At 40.2% G+C, this 22093-nt stretch overlaps 1 protein-coding gene and 1 non-coding gene across 16 annotated transcripts in view; one reads left to right on the forward strand and one right to left on the reverse strand.

The window, feature by feature from the left end:
- Ralgapa2 (Ral GTPase activating protein catalytic subunit alpha 2) overlaps nucleotides 1–22093 on the reverse strand; it is a 280066-nt gene that overhangs the window by 111312 nt on the left and 146661 nt on the right. For 8 of the 15 annotated variants that reach the window (XM_017592238.3, XM_063283348.1, XM_063283349.1 and 5 more), the window contains 4 exons: nucleotides 11835–11963; nucleotides 8423–8551; nucleotides 7544–7602; nucleotides 3712–3820 (listed from right to left, as the gene is read on the reverse strand). In XM_017592238.3, the coding sequence (XP_017447727.2) occupies nucleotides 3712–3820; nucleotides 7544–7602; nucleotides 8423–8551; nucleotides 11835–11963 (426 nt within the window). Of the gene's footprint in view, nucleotides 1–3711; nucleotides 3821–7543; nucleotides 7603–7743; nucleotides 7959–8329; nucleotides 8552–11834; nucleotides 11964–22093 lie in introns of those variants that run through there. The other 7 variants (XM_063283347.1, XR_005502527.2, XR_005502528.2 and 4 more) reach the window with 7 other exon arrangements.
- LOC120101950 (U6 spliceosomal RNA) lies at nucleotides 5862–5964 on the forward strand. The gene has a single exon (XR_005503003.1). It is a non-coding gene; the product is annotated as a U6 spliceosomal RNA (small nuclear RNA).

The following is a 22093-nucleotide window of genomic DNA, read 5'->3' on the forward strand; positions in this document are numbered from 1 at the left end:
GCACTCCCTGCCATGATGGTCATGAATTCTAACCTCTCTGCAACTCTCAGATCCAGGAAACTCTTTATCCTAATAGTTGCTTTCAGCATTTGAGCATGGTTTCTCTTTACAGGGACAGAAAAGTAACTAAGACACTGTCCGATGTCCCCAGTCTCCTGGACGCTTCACTTCTTTGGTGAGGCAGACGACAGAGGCATGTGCAAAGCCTACTTTATCATGCTGAATACACACAAATGGGAGGAGGACAACCTGTGCTTCCTGCCTTGGCCAGAACCTAAGGCTACACAGCGATCCCCGCCTCATCATCCACAACACAAGGCTTGCCAATGGCCCTGTGCTGCTGAATCGAAGTCACAAGAGCATTCAGGGGCTCTTCACAGCCTTCCTCCTCATCTAGACTCCAGATGACCCGAATGTCACTGACATCCTCCCACTCTCAGGACCCTGGATGTTCCTGTCCTTTGTACTTGTTCCTGGCTTTGCTTCGGATGCTTTAGTTCCCAGCTCTAGTGTCCCTGGCACTGCTCTGTTGTTCAGATCCTCACAGAAGTTCACCATCTCCCGGAAGCAGGCCATACCTCCCTGCTCTTCAGTTTTATCCCATGTTTCATTTTCTCCACAGTAGTACTACAGGAGACTGTGAAGCATTTCACTACGTTCTTACACTGCTATCACTATTGAGAGGGCTAACAGAGGGGTGTACATGTCATGTTCAAGGGAAGGTAAAGTACTGAGGAAGTGGGAAGATAAACGGGCGTTGTTAGTAAAGCTCTTAGAAGCTGGAAACAGACAAGGGGAAAATGATAAGAGCAGTGGGAGACAGCAAGGGGGCTTAGGGCAGAATGGGAAGACGTGGGGCAGTCAGAGAGGATGTAGTAGGATGGACAGCTGAGTTGTGTGCCTGGAAGGATGGGGAGGGGAAGTTGTGTTTCCCTCCAGGTGAGCAGCAGTATGTGTGTGCAGTGTAGCAGTGAGTGAGGTGAAGGTGGGAGGGATAAAGGAAACCATTCCCCACTCACTCTCACCCATCTTGCAATAAAAGACTGACAATGTGCCAGCACTGAATCAGAGGCAGAGAGCTGAAGGCAGAGGAGTCTGGCAGGTGAGTGCAGTCCGTACTTTCTAGAAACTGGAATTGCTGTGGAGCGGGCTGGTGTTTGTCTCGCATGCTGTGCCAAATACTCTAGCCTGTGGGTTGGAATGATCACACCTAGGCACAGCAGTGGAACATTCTAGCACTGGGATATACTGAGAGGACAGGGGCACAACGTGTAGAATTGGAACTGTTTCTGGTGCCTATTGTTTACCCTCAAAATTACAGAGAAACTGCAGGCATCTTGAGAATTCATAAACATACAGAGAAAATCTGTTCACCTGAGATTCTATTCCTCTATTATCAATCTCGCTAAAATATGTGAATCATTCATTTATCCGATGTGTATGGGGGTTCTGCCTTCGTGCACAGCTGCAACATCTGTATGCTGGATGTCCTTGGAATCCAGAATAAGACATCAATCCTTGGAGACCAGAGTTACAGACAGTTGTAAGCTGAGGGGACTAGGAACCGAACCAGGGTCCTCTGGAAGAGCAGCCAGTGCTTTTAGCCATGGAATCACCCAGAGGTCAGAACCCTGAGCTATTATCAATTGCTATCTCTGTTCTATACTATATAGGAAGTTATATATTTCTAAGATAATGTCAAGTTATTAATAGTTGTTTTCAGGTAAAGGATTAACCTCGGTAACTAACTTAAATGTATATGTTTAGATTTCAGAAAGGAAACAACTGAAAAACACCCTAGAATTGGGAAAGTGGGGTATTTCAAAAATGAATTGAGATCCACGTTAAGTCAACAAGTTTCATCCAGTAGTTTCTTCTCTGTGGTTTGGAAGTCAGAGCACTGCATATCAAAGTATACAAAGCCCCAGGCATGAGGCCAAAGCATCCTGGTTGGAGCTGGCAAGGACCTTGGTCAGGCCACTTTCCTTAATCTGTTAAGTACTGGTGGCAGTGCCACTTCAGCTCCTAAAATAGGTCCCAGTATTAAATATGACCTCAAGGGCCAGGCCAGAGGGAACTTAGTTGTGTAACATCACTGTTGATAAATTCTTATATTCTTCATCAAAGGCTCAGTATCAGGTGCTCGACCAACTTCTAAGACATAACCCAGGGGTTATGCAGGAGGGATGTGGGATGTGGTGACCAGGATAGAGAATGCACACAGTGGACAAGAGGTATTGAGTTTGGTCAGGAAGGGGCCATTCCAAAGATGAAGATCTAAGAACACAATGCACCAAGGGCAAACAGGGCTGTCACTGGTCTAGTGACAACTGTCCAGAACCTGCTGTAACCACTGTGACTATCAGAGTTGCAAGAGAGAAGGGATATAAGAGAAGGGACACCAGGATTAGACAAGAGGAATTTCAATAATTTCAATTAAGATTCAGGTGAAACCTCCCACAGCTGAAATAAGCCTCTTATATCTCCTGCATATGAGTTCCCCTCTTCTCTAGTAAAATGGCAAACTGCCTTTGCCACTGAGAACTGACAAATCCTTCAATACAGCGCCTGGCAGACTCATTGGCTTTGCAAATTTGATAGTCACAGTGTTAATGATGTCTACTGTTTCTGCACAGGAACCAAGAAGGCAGGATATAGGCTCTGCTTTAGGAGGCAGCCTAACTGCACAAGTGGAAGTTCAATTATATCCTGAATGCCATGTACATCTACTTTCCGTGATGACTCTGTCACTCAGGCCTGTATTGCCTTGGACTTGTGACTGATTTCTCCCGGACAGGACTTCCTCTGTGTAATAGGGATTGTGGTGCTCATCCTGCAGAGCTGTCGAAAAATGTATTTAGAGATCACTAATACTCTACTTTTACGCAATGCTTGATAAACAGCCCATCTTTCAATAACAAAGCTAAGAAGGAATACACCCCAAATGCCTAAGTTCAGGCAGTAGATGAAGACCCAGGCTTCTAGGGGGAAGCTGCAGGTTCCTATCCTACTCATGCTAGAGAGGTTACAGCTTGAAACCTCACTTTCTTATAGCCTAAGATGTCCAGCCACCAGAAGAGCCCTAATTAGCTTCAGCTTGGTCCATAAACACTCAAGACTATAAATGGCCTAAGAACACTAGGGAGGCAGTCCCTTGCAAAATATTAACCATGACACTCAGAACAAGACTTTTAAACTATCATCTCTCTATAATGTAGAGAGCTGCAAAAACAGACTAATTAAAGTTAAAACTGGTTAAAATCCTAGGAGTGGGGCTGTCCCTGAATTTCCCTTCCTGTGGATTCTGCTACCCTAACTCGGTCAACTTGTCTGGCATCAGCCAGAAAGGATGTGCCTAGTTCTGCAGTGACTGATGTGCTTGCTGGGTGTCTGTGTAGGGGGTGTGATACCTTGTCAGAGGAGTCAGGGAGCGGGAGTGGGGAAAGGAGCTGTGAGAGGGGGTTGTTGGGAGGGGAGGGAGTGCTGATATTAAAAAAGTAAATAATAAAAAAGTAAATTTTTAAAAAGTCCTAGGAAGGGGTTGGGGATTTAGCTCAGTGGTAGAGCGCTTGCCTAGGAAGCGCAAGGCCCTGTGTTCGGTCCCCAGCTCCGAAAAAAAAGAACCAAAAAAAAAAAAAAAAAAAAAAGTCCTAGGAAAGAACTTAATGTCAAAACAAAACAAAACAAAACACCATTAAGAAACATGAATACCTTCAAAGTTACACCTATCACATTGATGGCATCCTTCACCTGAGGATGGCTGGCACACTGTGCAAGCTCTTCACAGATCCAGACCCCGAGGGAGCAAATGGCGATGCATCTTTCAAAAGAGAAGCAAAGGGAGGAAAAGGCTCATGAAATTCAATATATTTTAAATGACACTTTAAATCTATTCATTCAAAGGAACAGCAATCACAGATATACGAATGAATATTTTCCATGAGAGAAAAGATAAAGAACTTCCAGTGAGGCAGTTTTCAGGATAAACAAAATCACCAATGATGGTTAGCATTTAAATATTTAATGAACCAAGTGGCATGTTTTCTGTTAAGTACCACAATCCATGTCAACCATTTTTGTTGACTCAAAAACTGTTATTACGTTTTAATAACAGGTAATTTTGAGAAGAAATAAAAAGCATGGATTTTAGATTATTGAAAATTGGGTTTGTAATTGTTTTCCTCACAAAGTATATACTATATATTCAAATGTAAGGCAAATACTATATTTGATAAAGTAAATACTTTCAAAATAAATACATTTTCACTTATTTCTTCTAAACTCCATGCTAATATAAATATTCTTCACAGAAATGTGACTTTCTATAAATAAAATGAGAAAGAAATTATAAAGATTATTTGATAGATATAAGAAAATAAACAAAACATATTCCATAAAACCTCGGGCTGAAAAACTGAGTAGATAAAGTTTTTGAGGTGAAATCTGAGGGGCATGAGGCTTAATAGGGCAGAGCACGTCAGTGGCACTAGAAGATTTAGATACAGTCGTGTTACTTTGGACGTTAAAACATCCAACTTGAAGCACCAAATAGAGTTAAGCCTGGCCATAGAAAAATTCATTACAGAGGCCAGGTAAGTAATTTGGAAATGATCAACAAGCTTGTGTAGACTGACTAGAACCTGTTGCTGGGTCACTTTACTACTGAGTTAAGCAGAGAAGGGGAGAGCATGTGGGAGTCAGGGAAGGTGCAGTGGCAGGAAGAACAAAGATTATGTTGCAGGGGACATGGTGGTTAGAAGAGGGTAAAGACAGACTAACTTCAAGATTGCTAAAAACCATATTAAAATTTTATAAACAGTCTTTATGAGAACTAAATGGAAATCCAAGACAATGAAATTGACTATGGAAAATAAAAATTAAAAGCAAATAAAAAAAAAAGCATAGCAAAAGAGGCAGGAAACAAAGGTAATAAACAGGAGAAATGCTTAGGAGCTCCAATTCAAAATAAAATATTAAATAAAATGGCAAACACACCCAAAAGATCACTGGGATAGCAAATACAAATGAGCTAAGGTTTCAGTTAAGAGATGACGATCACACAACCTTATACAATCATAAATCCAGACATACACAGCTTTCGCAAAGGAATTTTAAAGAGAATGCAGAAAAGCTATTTTTAAACATAGTATGAAATCAGGAGCAGATAAAGTGGTCTCTAAATTAAAACAAACCATCCACACAAACAGAAATACATTTGAATCACTATAGAGATATGACAATTTCAATGACTATGCAACTAATAACACAGCCTTTGACAGAAATAGTAGAAAACAGATTAAGATGCAAAAGTGGGAAGCTTTTAACATAACCCCAGTAAATGATCAATTAATAATAATAATAAATATTATCTTATAATTATATACTTATATAATAATGATGATAATAATAACTGAGAAGGAATGTAGGTTACGTGAAACACTGTAAGGTTACACCTAGAACAGTATGCCAAATAATTAAAGAACAATATATACATTCCCTTCTTTCTCTTTTTTAAATATGGTATTTTTCATTTTTATTTTGTATTTATGGGTATTTTTCATGTATACGTGTAGTGTACAAGGAGGCTAGAAAAGGGCACTGGATCACCTAGGACTGGAATTACAAAGGATTGCGAACCCCTATGTGGGTGCTGGGGTCCAAACCCAAGTCTTCTGGAAGAACACCGGGTGCTTTTAATGGCTGAGACATCTCTCTATCCCCTATATACACTCTTTTCAAGAATATATATCTGCTAAAACTCACCATCCCTGGGGGCATAAGACAAATATAAATATTAACTTTAAATAAAACACAGTCAGTCGTCATGCGTACATTTGGTCTGCACCATGATGACTGGAAACAAGCTTCAGCAGCACATAGACTAGAACTGGAACGATACAGAGAAGATTAGCATGGGCCCTGCGCAAGGATGACGCGCAAATTCATGAAACGTCCCATAATTTTAAGATTAAAAAAAGAGAGGGTGGAGATGGGTTAGCAGTTAAGAGCACTTGTTGCTCTTGCAAAGGACCAGGGTTCAGTTTTCAGCACCAATGTGGTAGCTCATATCCATGTGGAACTGTAGTTTCAGACCAATTACTAATTTATATAAAATTTTAAAAATTCTAAAAATGTTTAAATTAAGACAGTAATAACCATTTATTTTGAAATTAATAAAAAAGCATGGTCCCATGAAAGAGTCATAATAAAAAGTAGAAAAAAACAGAATTGAAAAATATTTCATATCAAAACTTAAAATTTTGCAAAAGGTAGCCCTTACCAATAACCCTTAATAATACTCATAAACATTAAAGGAAAAAAGTTAAAAACACACCAAGTATACATATTTTTAAAGTAACAAAAGAATAACATCACAAGTAGAAGAGTTTTAGAGCTCAAAGCTGGAAATAAAAATTAATATAGAGAGGTAAGCAAAGACAAAACGTACTGTTTGAAAAAACTAGTGACGGTGACGAATCTAACAAGACCAGTCACACAACCAGAGGATACACAAGTATTTAACAGCAAAGATGAAATGGACACATTCTTGGACACTTTGCTAGTGAGATCTACTAGCACACGGGGATACTGATCCTACTGCTGCAAAAGCTATTCTGAGTGTGGAGAAGAAAGAGCCCATTATGTGTTTTATGACCCTCTGGCCTGACATCCAAATGGGATGAGGGCATGATAAGGATGGGAAATTAGAGATGCTGGGTGTAATGTAACTTTCTGGACCAGAATCTATGAATCAGGATGGGTGTATCTTACACCCAAGTTTAGTTCAATGTTAACAAACTGGTAATGTGCATAGCTTATGAAAATGGCAGACTAGAAAAGCTGGATTAATCCATCTACTGAAAATACGTAAAGTGCAAAAAATACAAAACTTAACAAAATGTAAAATCACAAGAGTGCACGAGACAGTAAAGAGTTATAGGCCTCTGTTTTCCCATGAGCCTAAGGGCCAGACCTGTGCAACTGCCTTGAGGCACTTGAGGAGGAAGTGGCCTGACAAGGCTGGGAGTTGAGTTTGAGAGAGGGATGGGCTGCATTCCCAATACTGGCCTTCATCTTGAGAGGAGAGGGAGGGACTTCTTACCACAGTTGGCCTAGAAAGTTGCCCATCTCGGTCACAGACTATAGCAGTCTTAGATGCTTGGCAGATGCACCCAATGTTATCACACATGGCCAACTGTCTCCTGAGGCACAAGTCATCTGCAGTTCAGAGTCTCTGCCCGAAACATACAGCTTTCATGAACTGTTGCTTTATCCCTCCTCTTTACTGAAAGCATCTTTTATTTCTAATCTTGTGTTTCCTTGTGTAGAAGGCAGTGTACTCTGCAATACTCTTCACCTTACCCTTCTCACTAGTAAGGATGGCATTTTAAGCAGCTAAGCATAGCAACTTTCCAACACAATGCTTACTACACATTTCAGTGCATGTGAGAGAAATGTAAAGGAGGTTTTCAAACATTCACTGTTTATACACAAATGTGCATCTTAAAGTTCTAACATGGTTTACCTCTTGTTCATCATTTACCTTGCACATTCATTTGGTTCCTCGGTAGCATTCTTCAGTAAAATATTTATGAGGTAATGCTAAAAACACAAAATTCAGGAAATGAAAATTTGATGTCATTGTTGGTTTCCCGCATGTGCTGACCATGTCACAGGCACCCTGGAGCTAGCAAAAGGCCAGGGAGTTCGGGCAGCCCTTCCTGCAGGGAGAACTTGGCTCACCTCAGCAAGTGCCTCCCTGGGTAACCGAGCCAACCTGCAGCACAGCATTTCTAGGGATCCAGTGGAAATCAAGCAAAGCATCTGAGACTTCCAGATAGGAAAATCTCCATTTTATTGTGATTGGATTAGACACTGTACATTGAATTACAGATTATAATCAGGTATTATGGATTGATTGAGTGCTTTGGGGACTTTTTGTTTGCTTCAAAAGCCATCTGAGGACAAAAAAAAAAAAAAAAAAAAAAGATTGCTTACTTTTATTCCCCAAGAAATAATTTGGAATTTCAGATTATTAGTAGCATTTAATCAGGCCAGCAATGGGATTGAATATTTAGCTTACTGGAACTATTTCTTATAAATTCATTTGCTACACTAATGCAGCGTAACTAAGCTAATAGAATTATTACAAATGATGATTCATTACATAATTATGATCCCTAGGAACGATAAACAGATCTAATAATAAAAAAAAAAAAACCAGAGGACCAGAGCTATCAGATCTAACTGCAATATGCTATGAACGTGATACATTCACAGTTCATACAACGCACTTCCGAAAATCACTACCAAAGCTTTCAAAAGATACAGCAATGTCAGGGGAGAGTAGGTCAGTGCATGGGATGGAAGGCAGTGATGTGGCTCCAGCTGTAGATGCTAAACTCAAGGTTCAGTTAGGTACCTTGACGTCTTCAGCGCCCGTGACAACATCACTCACTTCTGGTACTGACTGCAGCAGAGGGATCTCCTGGTAGGTATTTGGGAAGCAGACAAGGGAACCGAGGAGAGTGAGAGCTTCTGAACGGGGTGCCTGCACAATGAGGGAAACACCAAATTTCTTACAGACTGGAAGCTGGAAGAGCATGTTTTACTTTGTTCGGGTTTTGACAGGGAATCTTTATCATTTTTCCTTCTGGTATAAAGTGTCAAACTCTCTCTGGTTATTCTCCTTGTGGATGTTTAGGCAAGAGAATTTTGCCTAGATGAAAATGCAAGTCTCCAGGGAACAGAAAGCATCTCTACATTTGGTGTAAACACGTGCTATAAAAGCCGTTCTGTAGACTCGTTCAGAGTTAGAAAGGCAAATGGCTGTCATGGCGACTTTAAATCACTTTGGAGTTCATGATCTTGAAAGAGCAGGGCAATGAGAACAACCTGACATTATTTTTCAAGTAGAAAGCAAAGGCATTCATAAGGAGGGGAGTTGAAGTAGTCATCCAGAGAGAGGCAGGGGAGGTGATACCAGTTAGGAATGGAGCCATGGCATCAGAGATAAAGTCAGTATGCAAAGGTTTGCTTAGTTTTCCAGTATGAAAGTTTGGAGTGACTGCTGTGAGCTGCTAAAGTTGGCTAACATCAGGATGGTGAGTACTTTGGCTAATGATTCCCCTGGTACACACCCAGTGGATACCGCCAGTCTCAGTCTCATGCGACCTCAGAGGCATCTGGCGGGGTTCACAGCTTCTTTGCAGTAAAAGCACTAATATCATGTTGCTTCTGGGATGCTTTCTGGAGAGACCTAAGAGGCTTTTGATGGAACTGCCCATTTCCTTACAGCCTAACGTTAGGATGTGGGCTGTAGTTCTTGCTCTCCTCACTCACAGATCCATACTCAATCCAAGAGCCAGCTAGTCCTGGGGCCCCTCCTGTGTACTGCTATACGGTAATCTTCAGTGTATATGCACCATGGCTTTCACTCTGCTGCTGCTGCTAGGCATCTGAACTGGTTCTAGCTTTGGCTGTTATCTAGTGCTGCGATGTAGAAGCTCCCACAGATTTCTTTGTTGATCTGCTCTGGTACCACACACGGTTGCCTGAGCAAGCAGGGATACTTAGCACTCGTACTAACTGTGATGTGACTCATGCTAACCTGAAAACTCGCTGAGCAGGGGTGTTCCAACCAAGCACTGTCCACCAGGTGCACAGCTTTAAACCTCATATTTACACAGAAAAGTAATTCAAAGTATTCCTCTTCTTTATATAACTGTTATATTCATATTGTCTCCATTTAAAATGTCATTTCGGAGAGCTGGTTTTTTCTTTAGCATCATGGAGGCATGACAGGTAAAATTAGATACACTTAAGGAAGCATTTCTCAACTTAGGGGTTGCAACCCTCACAGGAGTCACACATCAGATATGCTGCACATCAGATATTTATAGTACAATTCATAAAGATAGCAAAATTATAGTTATGAAGTAGCAACAATTTTATGGTTGGAGGTAACCACAACATGAGCAACTGTATCAAAGGGTTGCATCATGAGGAAGTTTGAGAAGCACAGATTTAAGGGGATAACATATACGTGTATGTATATGTATATAGTTAAAAAGCACATTCTCTGTAAAATGAAAGCTATAATTAAGCTTAATTAACCCATCTATCATCTCAGATAGCTGTCCTTTTTCTTGGAGGAACAGTCCCTTGATAATTTTCAAGTTTATCATACAATACTTTTAAGTACGATCATCATGTCGTACAGCATGGGAGGTCTCACAACCAAAACTTTCTGCATTTTGATCAACATCACGCCCTTTACTTCCCAGCCCTTAACAAACACCAGGCTGCTCTGTTTCTGTTCATTTGGCTTTTAATATTTCACATGTCTCGGAGATGATGCAGGCCCATGCCTGGCTTATTTCCCAGGCAAAGCGGCTTCTGGAATCACTCATGTTGTCAAAGATGACAAGATTTCTTTGTTTTTAAGGATGGAGAATATTCTATTGTATGTGTCGCATTTGCTCATCCACATGTGCACACTGAGTTGTTCCCCTAACTGACTAACCTAGGGATGAAGCTGCAGACAGCATGAGGGGCAGTTTCCTCTTCTACATGCTGATTCTACCTCCTTCGGCCATACATCTAACACAATCATCAGAGCACTTAATGGTTTTACTAATTTTAAAAGGTCACTCTATTTTCAATTCCCACCAAGGACTCCCTTTCCTCTGTATCTTCAATAACACTTACTTTCCCTTGTGATGACAGCAACTCTTAACAATGGAAATTTTTATCTTGTGTCCTAATCTGCATTTCTGATTAAAGATACTGAGTATTGCCCATTGACCAATTCATGTCTGCAAGGCTACTTTAAATAACGCACATTGCAAAAGACCCACGTGCACAGGGAGCACCACTATGTATGGTGTAGCATAGAAGGCTGAAGCATGTTCTACAGAAATCCTCCGAGCAAGTAATAAAATTCTAACCAAGTGTGACTCTCTTGCCCATGTCCTGCAATTTTCTTCAATCTAACTTGAAGGCTTAACACTTAACAAGAAGGTTCCTTAAAGATGGTTTCTCCCAATTCAGAAATAGCCAAGTGAGGGAAGGAAGTTGGCATCTTAAAGAAATTGGACATTTTTCTTCATCATTTTTTTCCTTTTCTCATTCTTCCCTTTTGTTCTTGTCTCTCCCGTTTCTTTACTTTCTAAGTTAGCCTCAGAAGCAGGTATTAGGGCATAAAAATACGAGCACAAATGATCAGTTTTACAAGAATTAACCACCTCCAATGGAAAATGAGAAATTAATCATGTATCAGATAAAATTTAGATTCCTGACTACTCATACTGATTTCATTTAAATCCCTGGTAAATCAAATATCTCATCATCTTTATATCTCAAGGGTAGTTTAACATGTAAGAGACCCGAGATTTGATTCTAACCTAAGACCACAAAATTTATTTATTTCTATGAGATTCACAATAACCAAAACTAGATTTAACAAAACAACAACACATTATTTCAAACAAACACTTCAAATTCTCTTTTTACTGCATCTATAACCATAATGTCATTTACTGGAGAATACTAATAAGTGTCTGTAAGATAGGCCCTGCTTCCGTGTAAATGTGCTGACATATTAGTGGGGCTATGATTTCTCACACTTTGGCCTTTTGATGAAACGCCTTTCCAGTACCAGTATGTCATCTGATCCTACAATTTCACAGATCAGCTGCCAGGGTATCTACTCTGAGAGCCCAGTTTCACATCGCACTAATGAGTCAACACCTGTTAAGAGTGGAGAAATCTGAGCCTTGTTAGCAATTGTGAAGTCTCCCAGGAGCTGGGATACAGAACATTGTCATACTCACCGCCAACATGTCTGTACTGAGGACCCTGGCAGCAGCAGTGATAAAGTCCCCCACCAACATGGAGAAGCCAGGCAAACCCAGGGAGAAAAAGCGGGGCGAGCAGTTTTTTATGATGGTGTTTAAGACATCCTGAAAATGAAAATAAGGAAACACAACTGTAATTATATATATGTATGACTGCCACTAATAAGATAGCAGAGCCTGTAGTTCTCACACATATCTGTTGGTAAAGAGAATGGAGACACCAAACTGTCAGACAACTTATCCAAAAGCCACACTGCGACACTGAGGCTAGCTAAACATCTGTCCTGTATTCCACTTGACAACCAGCTCGTTGGACAAGCTACGAGAGTGCCAAGACAGACATATAAATAAAACGTGCAAGCACCTGTCAGTAAAAAAAAAACACAAAACAAAACAAAACAAAACAAAAAAAAACTGGGCTCCTTCTTCAGCTTCAGTCCCCAGAGGTTAGCGCACACTGTTAGAAAAGCTTATCGGCAAAGGGCTGGAAATGACCACTCTTGTGCGTTTCAGGCACTGAGAGATGGGAATGTGGGTGTGTTAAGGTAATGGTGTAACATGTAAAAGACACTAAGGTCAGGGAGTCACCACAGATCTGACGTGCACAGGAGGTGCAAACACAAAGCCAACAGCAGCCATTTGCCGGAGCACGGCATCAGGAGCATCTCCCTGACAGCTCTTCATCCTGTGTCTGTAGTAGAATCCTGTGGAGGGCTGGCTGGCTCCCAACCCCGAGTCCCTCATTCCTGCCTCTGTGGTGGATCAGATCCACCACAGGACAGTGTCACACCATTACGGCCAGGCCCCCCTCTAAAGCCATCTGTTTGAGTATGTGCATGTATAAATGGGATTAGTATGACAACTACAATCATCTTTTGCACAGATTCTGGCCAGGCACACAAATAAAAACCACATGCTGAAATACTTCAGTTATGTGGCTTGCTGTCGTGCAACTAACAGTTAGTGTTAGTATACAAGTAAACAGCAAAATGGGATGGATAGATAGATAGATAGATAGATAGATAGATAGATAGATAGATAGATAGAGATATAGACAGACAGATAAAGGGAAGGGATGGAAAAAAAAAAGCTAAACCAAGATTTCTTCCCAGTTAATATTTAAGCCTGTTTTAATCACATCCTGCGATACACTTTAGGGTCCCTATCAGCCAAGACAAACATTCTCTGGGCTGAGCAGATGGATGCTGCAGGTTAGAAAGTGTGTAGTAGACCCATGCTCCAGGACAGGAACAAAAGATCTACCTTTTTCATAATTAAGCCTCTGATTAATGCCCTGGGCTCCTCAGCACACACCTGTAATTACTCACAGAGGTATGCATTGTGCTGGGGCCTTGTCTCAGAATATCAGGCACCCAGCTCTCCAGCAGCAGATGGAGGCACATTTCTGTTGACATATGCTGCAATGAATGGACTCGTGCAAACCTGGCTAGCAAGGTACCAGAATGCCATGCATCTGAAGATTAATAATGCAAACAGCCTCGATGTTAGCTTTGTTATGTTTGCGCTAATTCCATCTGGTGAGATGAGGAGCTAAAACCATGAAGCCTAAGGGTTTTAAAAACCTTTAGCATTTAGCACACACTAAACTCAAATGAGCCATTCTCACCACTGGAATTTAGAAATTTTGGGTTAAAGATGGTTTTCTGGAATATGTTTGTGGGGACTGGGAATTGAATAATAAGCTGAAACCATAGTTTATAAACTTGCTTCATTGGTGAATATGCAGAAAGAGTTAGGGGGGAAATCATACACTCAGAAACTACACAATTGTCACTGGTGCTAGAAATGGCAGAGACAAAGTAGTTGAGATAAAGTCAAAGGGCTCACCCAGTCCCTGGACCTGGGCCAGTGACTTCAACTGAACCTGCTTCTATGGGCAAAGAGATGGGAAAAAGAGGGATAATGACAGATGGCAAGCCTGCCCTACCTACTCTACCACCCACGTAAGACAGAGCCTGGAGGAAAGTGTGTCTTTGCTCCAGTCACTAAGGACAGCACCGGGGTAGGGTTAATTTGGGAGTTAAAGAGGGGGCCATATGACCAGTCAGCCAAATTACCACCACATGCTGGCTTACTTTGCTTATCTACACTGAAATGGAGCAGTCCAAAGGGTCTATCTTTGAGATAACACTTTAAAATTAGGAGTAGCCACATGGCACTCAGGAGAGCATCTGCCATCCATGTTCCCAACAGAGGAGCATCGACGATGAGCTCCCCTCATTTCTAACTCATAGAAAAATCGTTCTTTCACTCTACTCCTCCACCTCAAGGTATTAAAAATCAATCTTTGGGAATACAAAATAAAATCCTTCAGGTTCTGATAGTTTATATAACCTACAGGGCTTTCCATATGTACCAGACAGAATGGCATTTGCCACACACCATCCCACCAGGGCTGGTCCTCATGCCCTTTGTGGTAGCCTCCCGGGAAAGCAGGCAGGATTTGACGAGTACATTTTTTCAAATGACTCACATTTTTAAAACTTAAAATTATACTAGAAAATGATTATCCCTTGTAAGAAACAGAAAATACTCCTTAAAAACAATATATTATTAACAAGCAAATGATGATGAATTTCTTGTAAAAACAATCACTAGCTCCCAGAAGCTTTTACTTTTGTTAGGCACTTGTCTTTAAAATGGAGGTTTACAGTGTCAGTGGGGCCAACAACCCTGGTTGTACCACCTGCCTTGAGGAAGTCATGAGGATAGGTTGTGATGAGCAAAGAGGCTCTTCTTCTCATGCAATGATTCCTTCTCTGGAGGCTAACTCTACTGTAACCACTGCTGAAAATGTTCCCTGTGTTCAAACTCTCCCTGTGAAGAACTCTAGAACTGGGGCCACAAGGCTGGTTAGCTACTGTGGGCCACCCCAATGTGTTTCTGTCTTGCCTAAGATGAGGTGACCCCTCCTTAATGAGCAGTAAGCAGGGGTATGTAGATGTAAATAGATGTTTTATGGAGGCTTTCAAAGTACAGAAGTAAACAGTGCCAGCAATGTTTTTCAAAATGAAGAACTTTTACTTCCACAGGACTTACTTCATAGGTTCTGTCAACAATATTTAATTAGGTTTTTTGTTTGGCTGGTTTTGTTCTGTTTTGTTTTTTGAAACGGTTCTCTGTGTAACAGCCCTGACTGTCCTAGAACCCACTTTGTAGACCAGGCTGGCCTGGAACTCACAGAAATCCATCTGCCTTGTCCTCCCAAGTGCTTGGATTAGTGGTGGGTACCAGCATGCCTGGCCTCCTAATAATTTATTCCATGAATGTTTTAATGATCTACTGAGGAAGAGTATTCTTTAAAAATTTCAGAGATGACACAGAGAAGTTACTTTGATCATATATTACCCCAGAAATTAAAAAGCTCTAGCAATCAGTACCCTAAGACAACCCCTTTAATAAGCAATTAGAGATTATGTACATAACTTGGGGATAAAATGGAAGCAAATTTGGGAACAACCTTTACGTCTTCTAAGCTTTATCCTTTTTGAGGAATTCTACAACCTACGTCAAACAAGTGAGCCTGGGAGTAAGAGTTGACTTTTTTCTGTATCTTCCAAACAGACTAAACAACAGGCTTAGTGTTAAATGGAGTCTGGAGCAGGAGTCAGTTTATTCTTTAGGTTGACTCGGATGGAGCAGACAAGCCTTGTTCTTAGAAGGAAACCAGCCTGTGAAGTGTTGCCACTCGGTGAACGGGACACACTGCACCCCCGTTTTAGTGGAAGGTGCAGTGCTAGCTCCACGTTGAGTGCAGGAGCAGACTGTAAGATGATAATTGTGACTTTGCAGCTTATCACAAGGCTCAGGCTTATGAGAAAGCGACCGGTGAGAACATCTGTCTCTTATCACTGATCTTGCAAAAAATCAGGTAATTCAAATAGAGGCGTGTTGTTTCCTCTCCTCCAAAGCACAGTTCTATAAACACAAACTACATTCAGCTCCTCAAATGAATCGCTTTAATTGAATGCTATGTACACAGTAACTGGAAAAACTATAAGTGATAAGGAAAACATATGGTGACGGCGGCACAAATTGGCTTACTCATTCTGCACAGGGCTGCTTCTTTAGTCCTCTTATAATTGACCTTTAGAACGATAAATGTGTAAAATAATTTTGTTTATTACAGCTCTAAACCTTCCAACAATTACACGAAATGAAACTTTAAAAGGAAGGCCTCCTTCTGGAAGCATTTCCATTGTTTACATAATTGCACAGCTGTAATTTAGTGCTTGTGTTGTTATGGAAAGCAAAAAAAAAAAAGGCCATTACTTGCCATTTCAATTCAAAATATTGCATAGTGGTGTCAAAAATGGGGGCAAATGTTCACTTTACCACAGTTTAAAATAGATTAACCCTGCACACCTAACATCTCAACATATCGTGCTTTGAAAGCCCACCGCGGAGAAGCTGTGTCCTTCCTGTGCTGGCACTGCCGCCACTGTGCTCTCACATGATCACGTGTATATTTTTCACTTATTATTTGCTCATGACCCAGCAGATGATGGCTGTAACACAATAGCTGGCCATCTGTCTCTCGGCCTTTCCTTGGAGGACTTGTGCCTGCTTCTCCAGAGCAAACAGATCGGTTATCCCACCTAAGTCACTTAGGCCTCCGTGAGGCTAAGCAGTCACCAAGAAATAAAATACGTGTGTACAAAATCATTTAACTCCTCATTTGACTCTTCCTTTTAAGAAATGTTATGTAGTGAAATGATTTCATGGTACCTACTTATCTCGTATAGAGCACAGGAACCTTTTATTTGGTAAAATTTGTGTATTCCAATTAATATGATTAATTAAAAAGACAAGATTCGCTCCACAATTGGAAATTATAAAAATATATCTGAGTGAACAGAAATAGTTTTCACATTAAGTGTGGATATGATTTAAATTAACCACAACCACAACCTTTCAGTACCTTTAGAACACATTTGTAAGTATCAGCCTGATATAGTTATACTAACGGATCAGAAGCCTTCCAATTCCTGACCTGGCCCTCTCTTTTCTGCTAGTGGCTCTCTGCTCCTTCTGCTCTATGAACAAGAGCATCCTTTTACAGACAGATTATAAGCTGCTACCTAACCTCTGATAACAAAAATAAAACTTTGGGGGGCTGGGGATTTAGCTCAGTGGTAGAGCGCTTACCTAGGAAGCGCAAGGCCCTGGGTTCGGTCCCCAGCTCCGAAAAAAAGAACCAAAAAAAAAAAAAAAAACCTTTGGTTATTACACACATCCTCCCGTTGCCCCCACTATCCAAACCCCACCATGAAATAGTAGAACATGGCACCAGAATCAAACTGCAAATTACTCTCAAGAGGTGAGTCAAATGATGCGTGGTATACACCACAAGTTCTCTCTATAAATGGCCAAGTAAGATGCAATTTATTTAGAGAAAAAGCAGGATTTGAGAAATGTGACTTCTGTGGGTGTGACTATGTTACTCAAAGTCCAGAGAAACAGGGTATGATAGAGTAATTGGGCTTAGTGACTGAGACTCAAAGACTCCTTTTAGCTCCGTGCCCTGAGGACCACTGTGACATAGAGTTTCCAGGACAGTGGCATGCACAAGCAGAAGGGAAGTGGGGTGTGTTAAAGACACTTCTTATGGCAGAGAACTGCTCTGCCAGTCCCACAGCAAGGTGTGGGAGGGGGCACTAGGTAGCCTGCAAGCCCAAAGGAAGCATCTCGAAGCTTGTTTATGTCTGCATAACAACTAATCCCTCATCTGCCAGGGAAAGCTCTGCTGGCCTTTGAGAAGCAAGACCCAGTGGCTTTGATTTACTATATATGACTTTATTTTATAGCAGAGTTGAAAGGCCACCAGCCCTATCCAAGTGCCTCTTCTTTTTGCTATTTGTAACAACTTTATGAAATACTTCATATGTAATAAAATTCATCCTATAATGTGTACAAACTAGCTTTTAGTGTAGTCCCAGAACTAAGCAAACATCAGCACTATCTAACTTGAGAACGTTTTCCTCACTCCCAAGTGAAACTCAGTGTCCATTAGCAGCCGCTCCCTGCTTTCCATCTATCCATGCGCCTGGCAACCACTAATCTGCCGTCTGTCTCTGGATTTGCTAGTTCTGAACATTCAGAATATGGAACATTATAGTGTGTGCCATTTATATCTGGCTTCTGCTACTTAACATGCTTTCAAGGTTTATCCTGTTTTAAACTTTGTTTGATTTTCTTTGAGATAATGTCCATGTAGCCCAGGCTGACCTCAAATTTACGATTTGAGGCTGGCCTTAAAATCCTGACACTCTTTGGTCTCTATCTTAGAACTGCTGGGATTATAAGCATGAATGAACATTTCTGGCATGCCTTTATAAAAATAACTAAATAATATTCTATTGTATGAACAGTCTTTCTTTTATCTTTAATCTCTGAGACTAGGTTTCATGTAGTCAATGGTTTAGTAATCCTCCTGCCTCGGCCTGCTGAAGGCTAGGAGGTCAAGTGTGAGCCCGATGCCCGCTCTGGTTACTGTTGTAGTAGATGGGAGGCCTGTGTGCTGCCTCTACCTCGGCACTCATCAACAGTGGCACTATTAAGATGCATGAATCTCTGTGGCCAGTTCCTTCACAGTGGAACTGCCACTTCTGAGAACTGTGTGTTCAGTTTGAGGGACTGTTTCTCCACTTTATATTCACACCAGGAAAGTTCAAGGGTTCCAATTTCTCCCGATCTTGTCATAATTATTTTCCCTTTTAATAAAATTAGCTTAACAGCCACCTTAGTGAGTGTGAAGTGGTACCTTGTGGTTTTGGTTTGCATTTCTCCGTGACTGATTATGTTCAACATCATTTCCCGTGTTTGTGAGCCATTTTGATGTATTCTTTGGAGATATTTTAGTCTATTTAAGCCCTTCATTCTTTTATATTTGAGCCATTGATTTGCTATTGAGCTGTGATGCTACTTCCTATATTCTGGCCAGGAGACCTTTATTGGGCATGTGATTTGCAAATATTTTCTACTATATTGTGAGTCATCTTCTCACTTGCTTGATATGTCCTTGATATGTACTTGATGGTAGATTTTAATTTTGGTAAAGGACAACTTTACCAAATCTGAACTCAGGTCCTCATGTTTGCACAGCAAGTACTCTTAACCAATGATCCAACCTTCTAATCAACACCCACTTTTATTGCTTTCCATGTAGATGTCTAGTTGTCCCAGCACCACAAGAAAAATGACATCTTCCCCATTGGATTATTTTTGCACCTACAGCAAAAATTAGTTAATCATAGGCACATGTGTCCTTCCATACTCTCAATTCTATTTCACTGCTCTATATTAACTACTTAATAATACCATACTATTTTAGCCAGTTGTAAAACCAAAAATTATGATTTCATATTGTTCTTAAATATTATTTTGCCTATTCAGAACTCTCTAGAAATCCATATGCATTGTAGGATCAGCTTTTATTCTTCTGCCAAAGAGATCACTGAGATAATGAAGACTGTGTAATCTGTAGATCAGCTTTGAGAGCATTGTTTTCAGAACTAAGAATATGGGATATTTCCTATTTGTATATATAGGTGTCAGTGTTCAATAGTAGCATGTATATTTTGTGATGTTCATATATTATACTTGCTTGGATAAGTTTATCCCCATGAATTTTCAACTTTTGAGACTACTATAAATGAAATTATCATTTTATTCATTTCCTTTTAAAATTTTCCATTGCTGATATTTAGAACTGCAGTATGGTGGGTTCTTATATATTACCCTTGTATTTTATAAACTTACAAAATTAACTTACTAGCTCTAGTAACTTGTATATATTCCATACACATATGTTTTCTAAGTATAGACATAAATACAGAGTTCTTCCTACTTTATTGACCATATTTTTAAATTTCATCTTCCTAATTACCTATCCTAAGCAATTAGAAGACTCCAGGGAGCTGGGGGGCAGTTAATTTTGGTTAAAACCTTGATTGGATTATGAGGCAACAGAATGTTGATGAAGCACACCTTCAGGCCTGTCAGTGAAGCATTTCTGGGAAGAGAAGCTTGTCCCCTTGACTGAAGGTGGAGAAAGATAAAGCTGAGAGCCAGTATGTTTTCCTGTTTGCCGTTACACCGGAGACCACTATGCTGTTCCTGCCACCATGCCTTCTTAGTCACCAGGGACTGTATTTCTCTGAACTGTGATCCAAAACCAATTCTTCCTCTTTTACATATTTGGTCTCAGTAATGAGAAAAGTAACTAATAGGACACTTTGTTACAAAGGTGGGGAAAACCAACATCCTTGATTTGTTCTTTATCATTAGGGGCATATAGTAGTTTAAAATGATAATGTGCTATTTCTTCAGTGGGAAGACAGCCAGAGACTCTGATGTAGCATCTACACCCAGACAAACTTGTATTCAAAATAGTTTTGAAGAGAGGCATATTAGTACTTTTCACAAGAATGTATAGAGTATTGTGATGTTAGCACCACCAAGAGAAGTTTACCTTCCATCACTTGACCCAATTAATTTCCTTAGCCCTAGTTCCCAGTCACATGAACCAAACATAAAACTCCTTAATCCTGACCAATGCAACTCCAGCTTACTGCTCCTCATAGACTGTGAGGTTAATGCTGACTTTCATGTGTGCTTCCTACAATAAGCAGGTTATAACCCACCAGGAAGGAAGATCGAATCTCTATACTTCCTTAAGATGATGAAAACTGTTGAGAGTCATGGAAAGAAGTGAGGACCTTGAAGACACTGGCCTACCCATATAATTATCTCGGTTGTCACCTTGATAAACCTCAAATCCACAACACTGCAGTTTGTCCAACAGCTGCCTAATGAGGTTGATGCTAATGCAGAAGAGCAGTAATTAACTCTTCACCCGAGACCTCAGAAAATAAGGGCTGCAGTAAGCTATTGCCAACAAATGGGAGCAGAAGGAGGACTTGTATCATTCTCTAAACACTGGCATTTGATGCAGCCTGACAGAAGCCTGGACATGAGGAAAGGTCCATGAAGACAGTCAGTTATACACTGTCAAGGAAATTCCTAGGCCTGGGAAGCAGGATAGGAGGCTGGAAAGATACTTCCTCTTTGAGAGATAACCAATTGCTCTTCTCAATCTTTGACTCTTTTTCCCAACTCCTATGGAGCCTCTTAATGCTCTCCAGAGGAGGCAAAAGCAAAGGGTCACATGACCACTATCACAGATGGTTAAAAAATGCATTTTAGTAAACTAAAAATGCATTTTAACTCATCATATAAGCAACAGCATTAAGATAAAATAGGGCCGAACATGGCCACACATGTCTTTAATCCCAGTACTCAGGGGCAGAGATAGGTGGATTTCTAAGAGTTCAAGGCCAGCCTAGCCTACACGGTGAGTTCCATGCTAGCAAAAAAAAATACATAGTGAGACCCTATCTAAAATAAATAAATAAATAAATAAACTAACTAACAAAAAGAATGGACAAAATAAGAACAATAAGTCACATAATTAATACAGGTCCTTTATAAAACTGATCGGTGACTGTTCATCCTGTCTCAGGAATACCTCAGTCTCAGTTTTTAGAATGTTATAAGGGAATATTGGATGGTGCATGTTGTTAATCCCAGCACTATGTGACCTTAAAATAGCATCTATGAATGTGATCTAGGTCTCTTAAGAGGAAATGAATAAATCCCTTAAAGAAATCTATAAAAATATAAGTGGTGGAAGGAAATGAAAAAAATTATGCAAGATCTGAAAACAATAATATCAATCAATAAAGAAAAATCAAACAGGGAAATGAAAACTTTAGGAACTAGAACAGTAAGCTCAGAGGTAATTTACACCAACAGAATACAAGAGATAGAAGAAATGGATACCGCAGTCAAAGAAAATGTTAAATCTAAAAAAATTCTGGTACAAAATATATGGAACACTATGAAAAAGACCAAATCTAATAGGCACATAAGAAAGAGAAATAAATTCACATCAAAGGCATAGAAAAGATTTTCAGTAAAATCATAGAAGAAAATTTCCACAACCTACAAAAAGAGCTGTCTTTCAAGGTACAAGAAGCATATAGAACACCTAATAAACTGGACCAGGAAAGAAATTCCTGTAACACAATGATCAAAACACTAAATGTACAGAACAAATAAAGAACATTAAAAGTGGAGAGAGAAAAAGACCAAGTAACATAAAAAAAGCAACCCTGTTAGTATAATAGCTGACTTCTCAACGTAGACTCTAA

This window comes from Rattus norvegicus, chromosome 3 (genome assembly GCF_036323735.1).
Source record: "Rattus norvegicus strain BN/NHsdMcwi chromosome 3, GRCr8, whole genome shotgun sequence".
Classification (NCBI taxonomy): domain Eukaryota; kingdom Metazoa; phylum Chordata; class Mammalia; order Rodentia; family Muridae; genus Rattus; species Rattus norvegicus.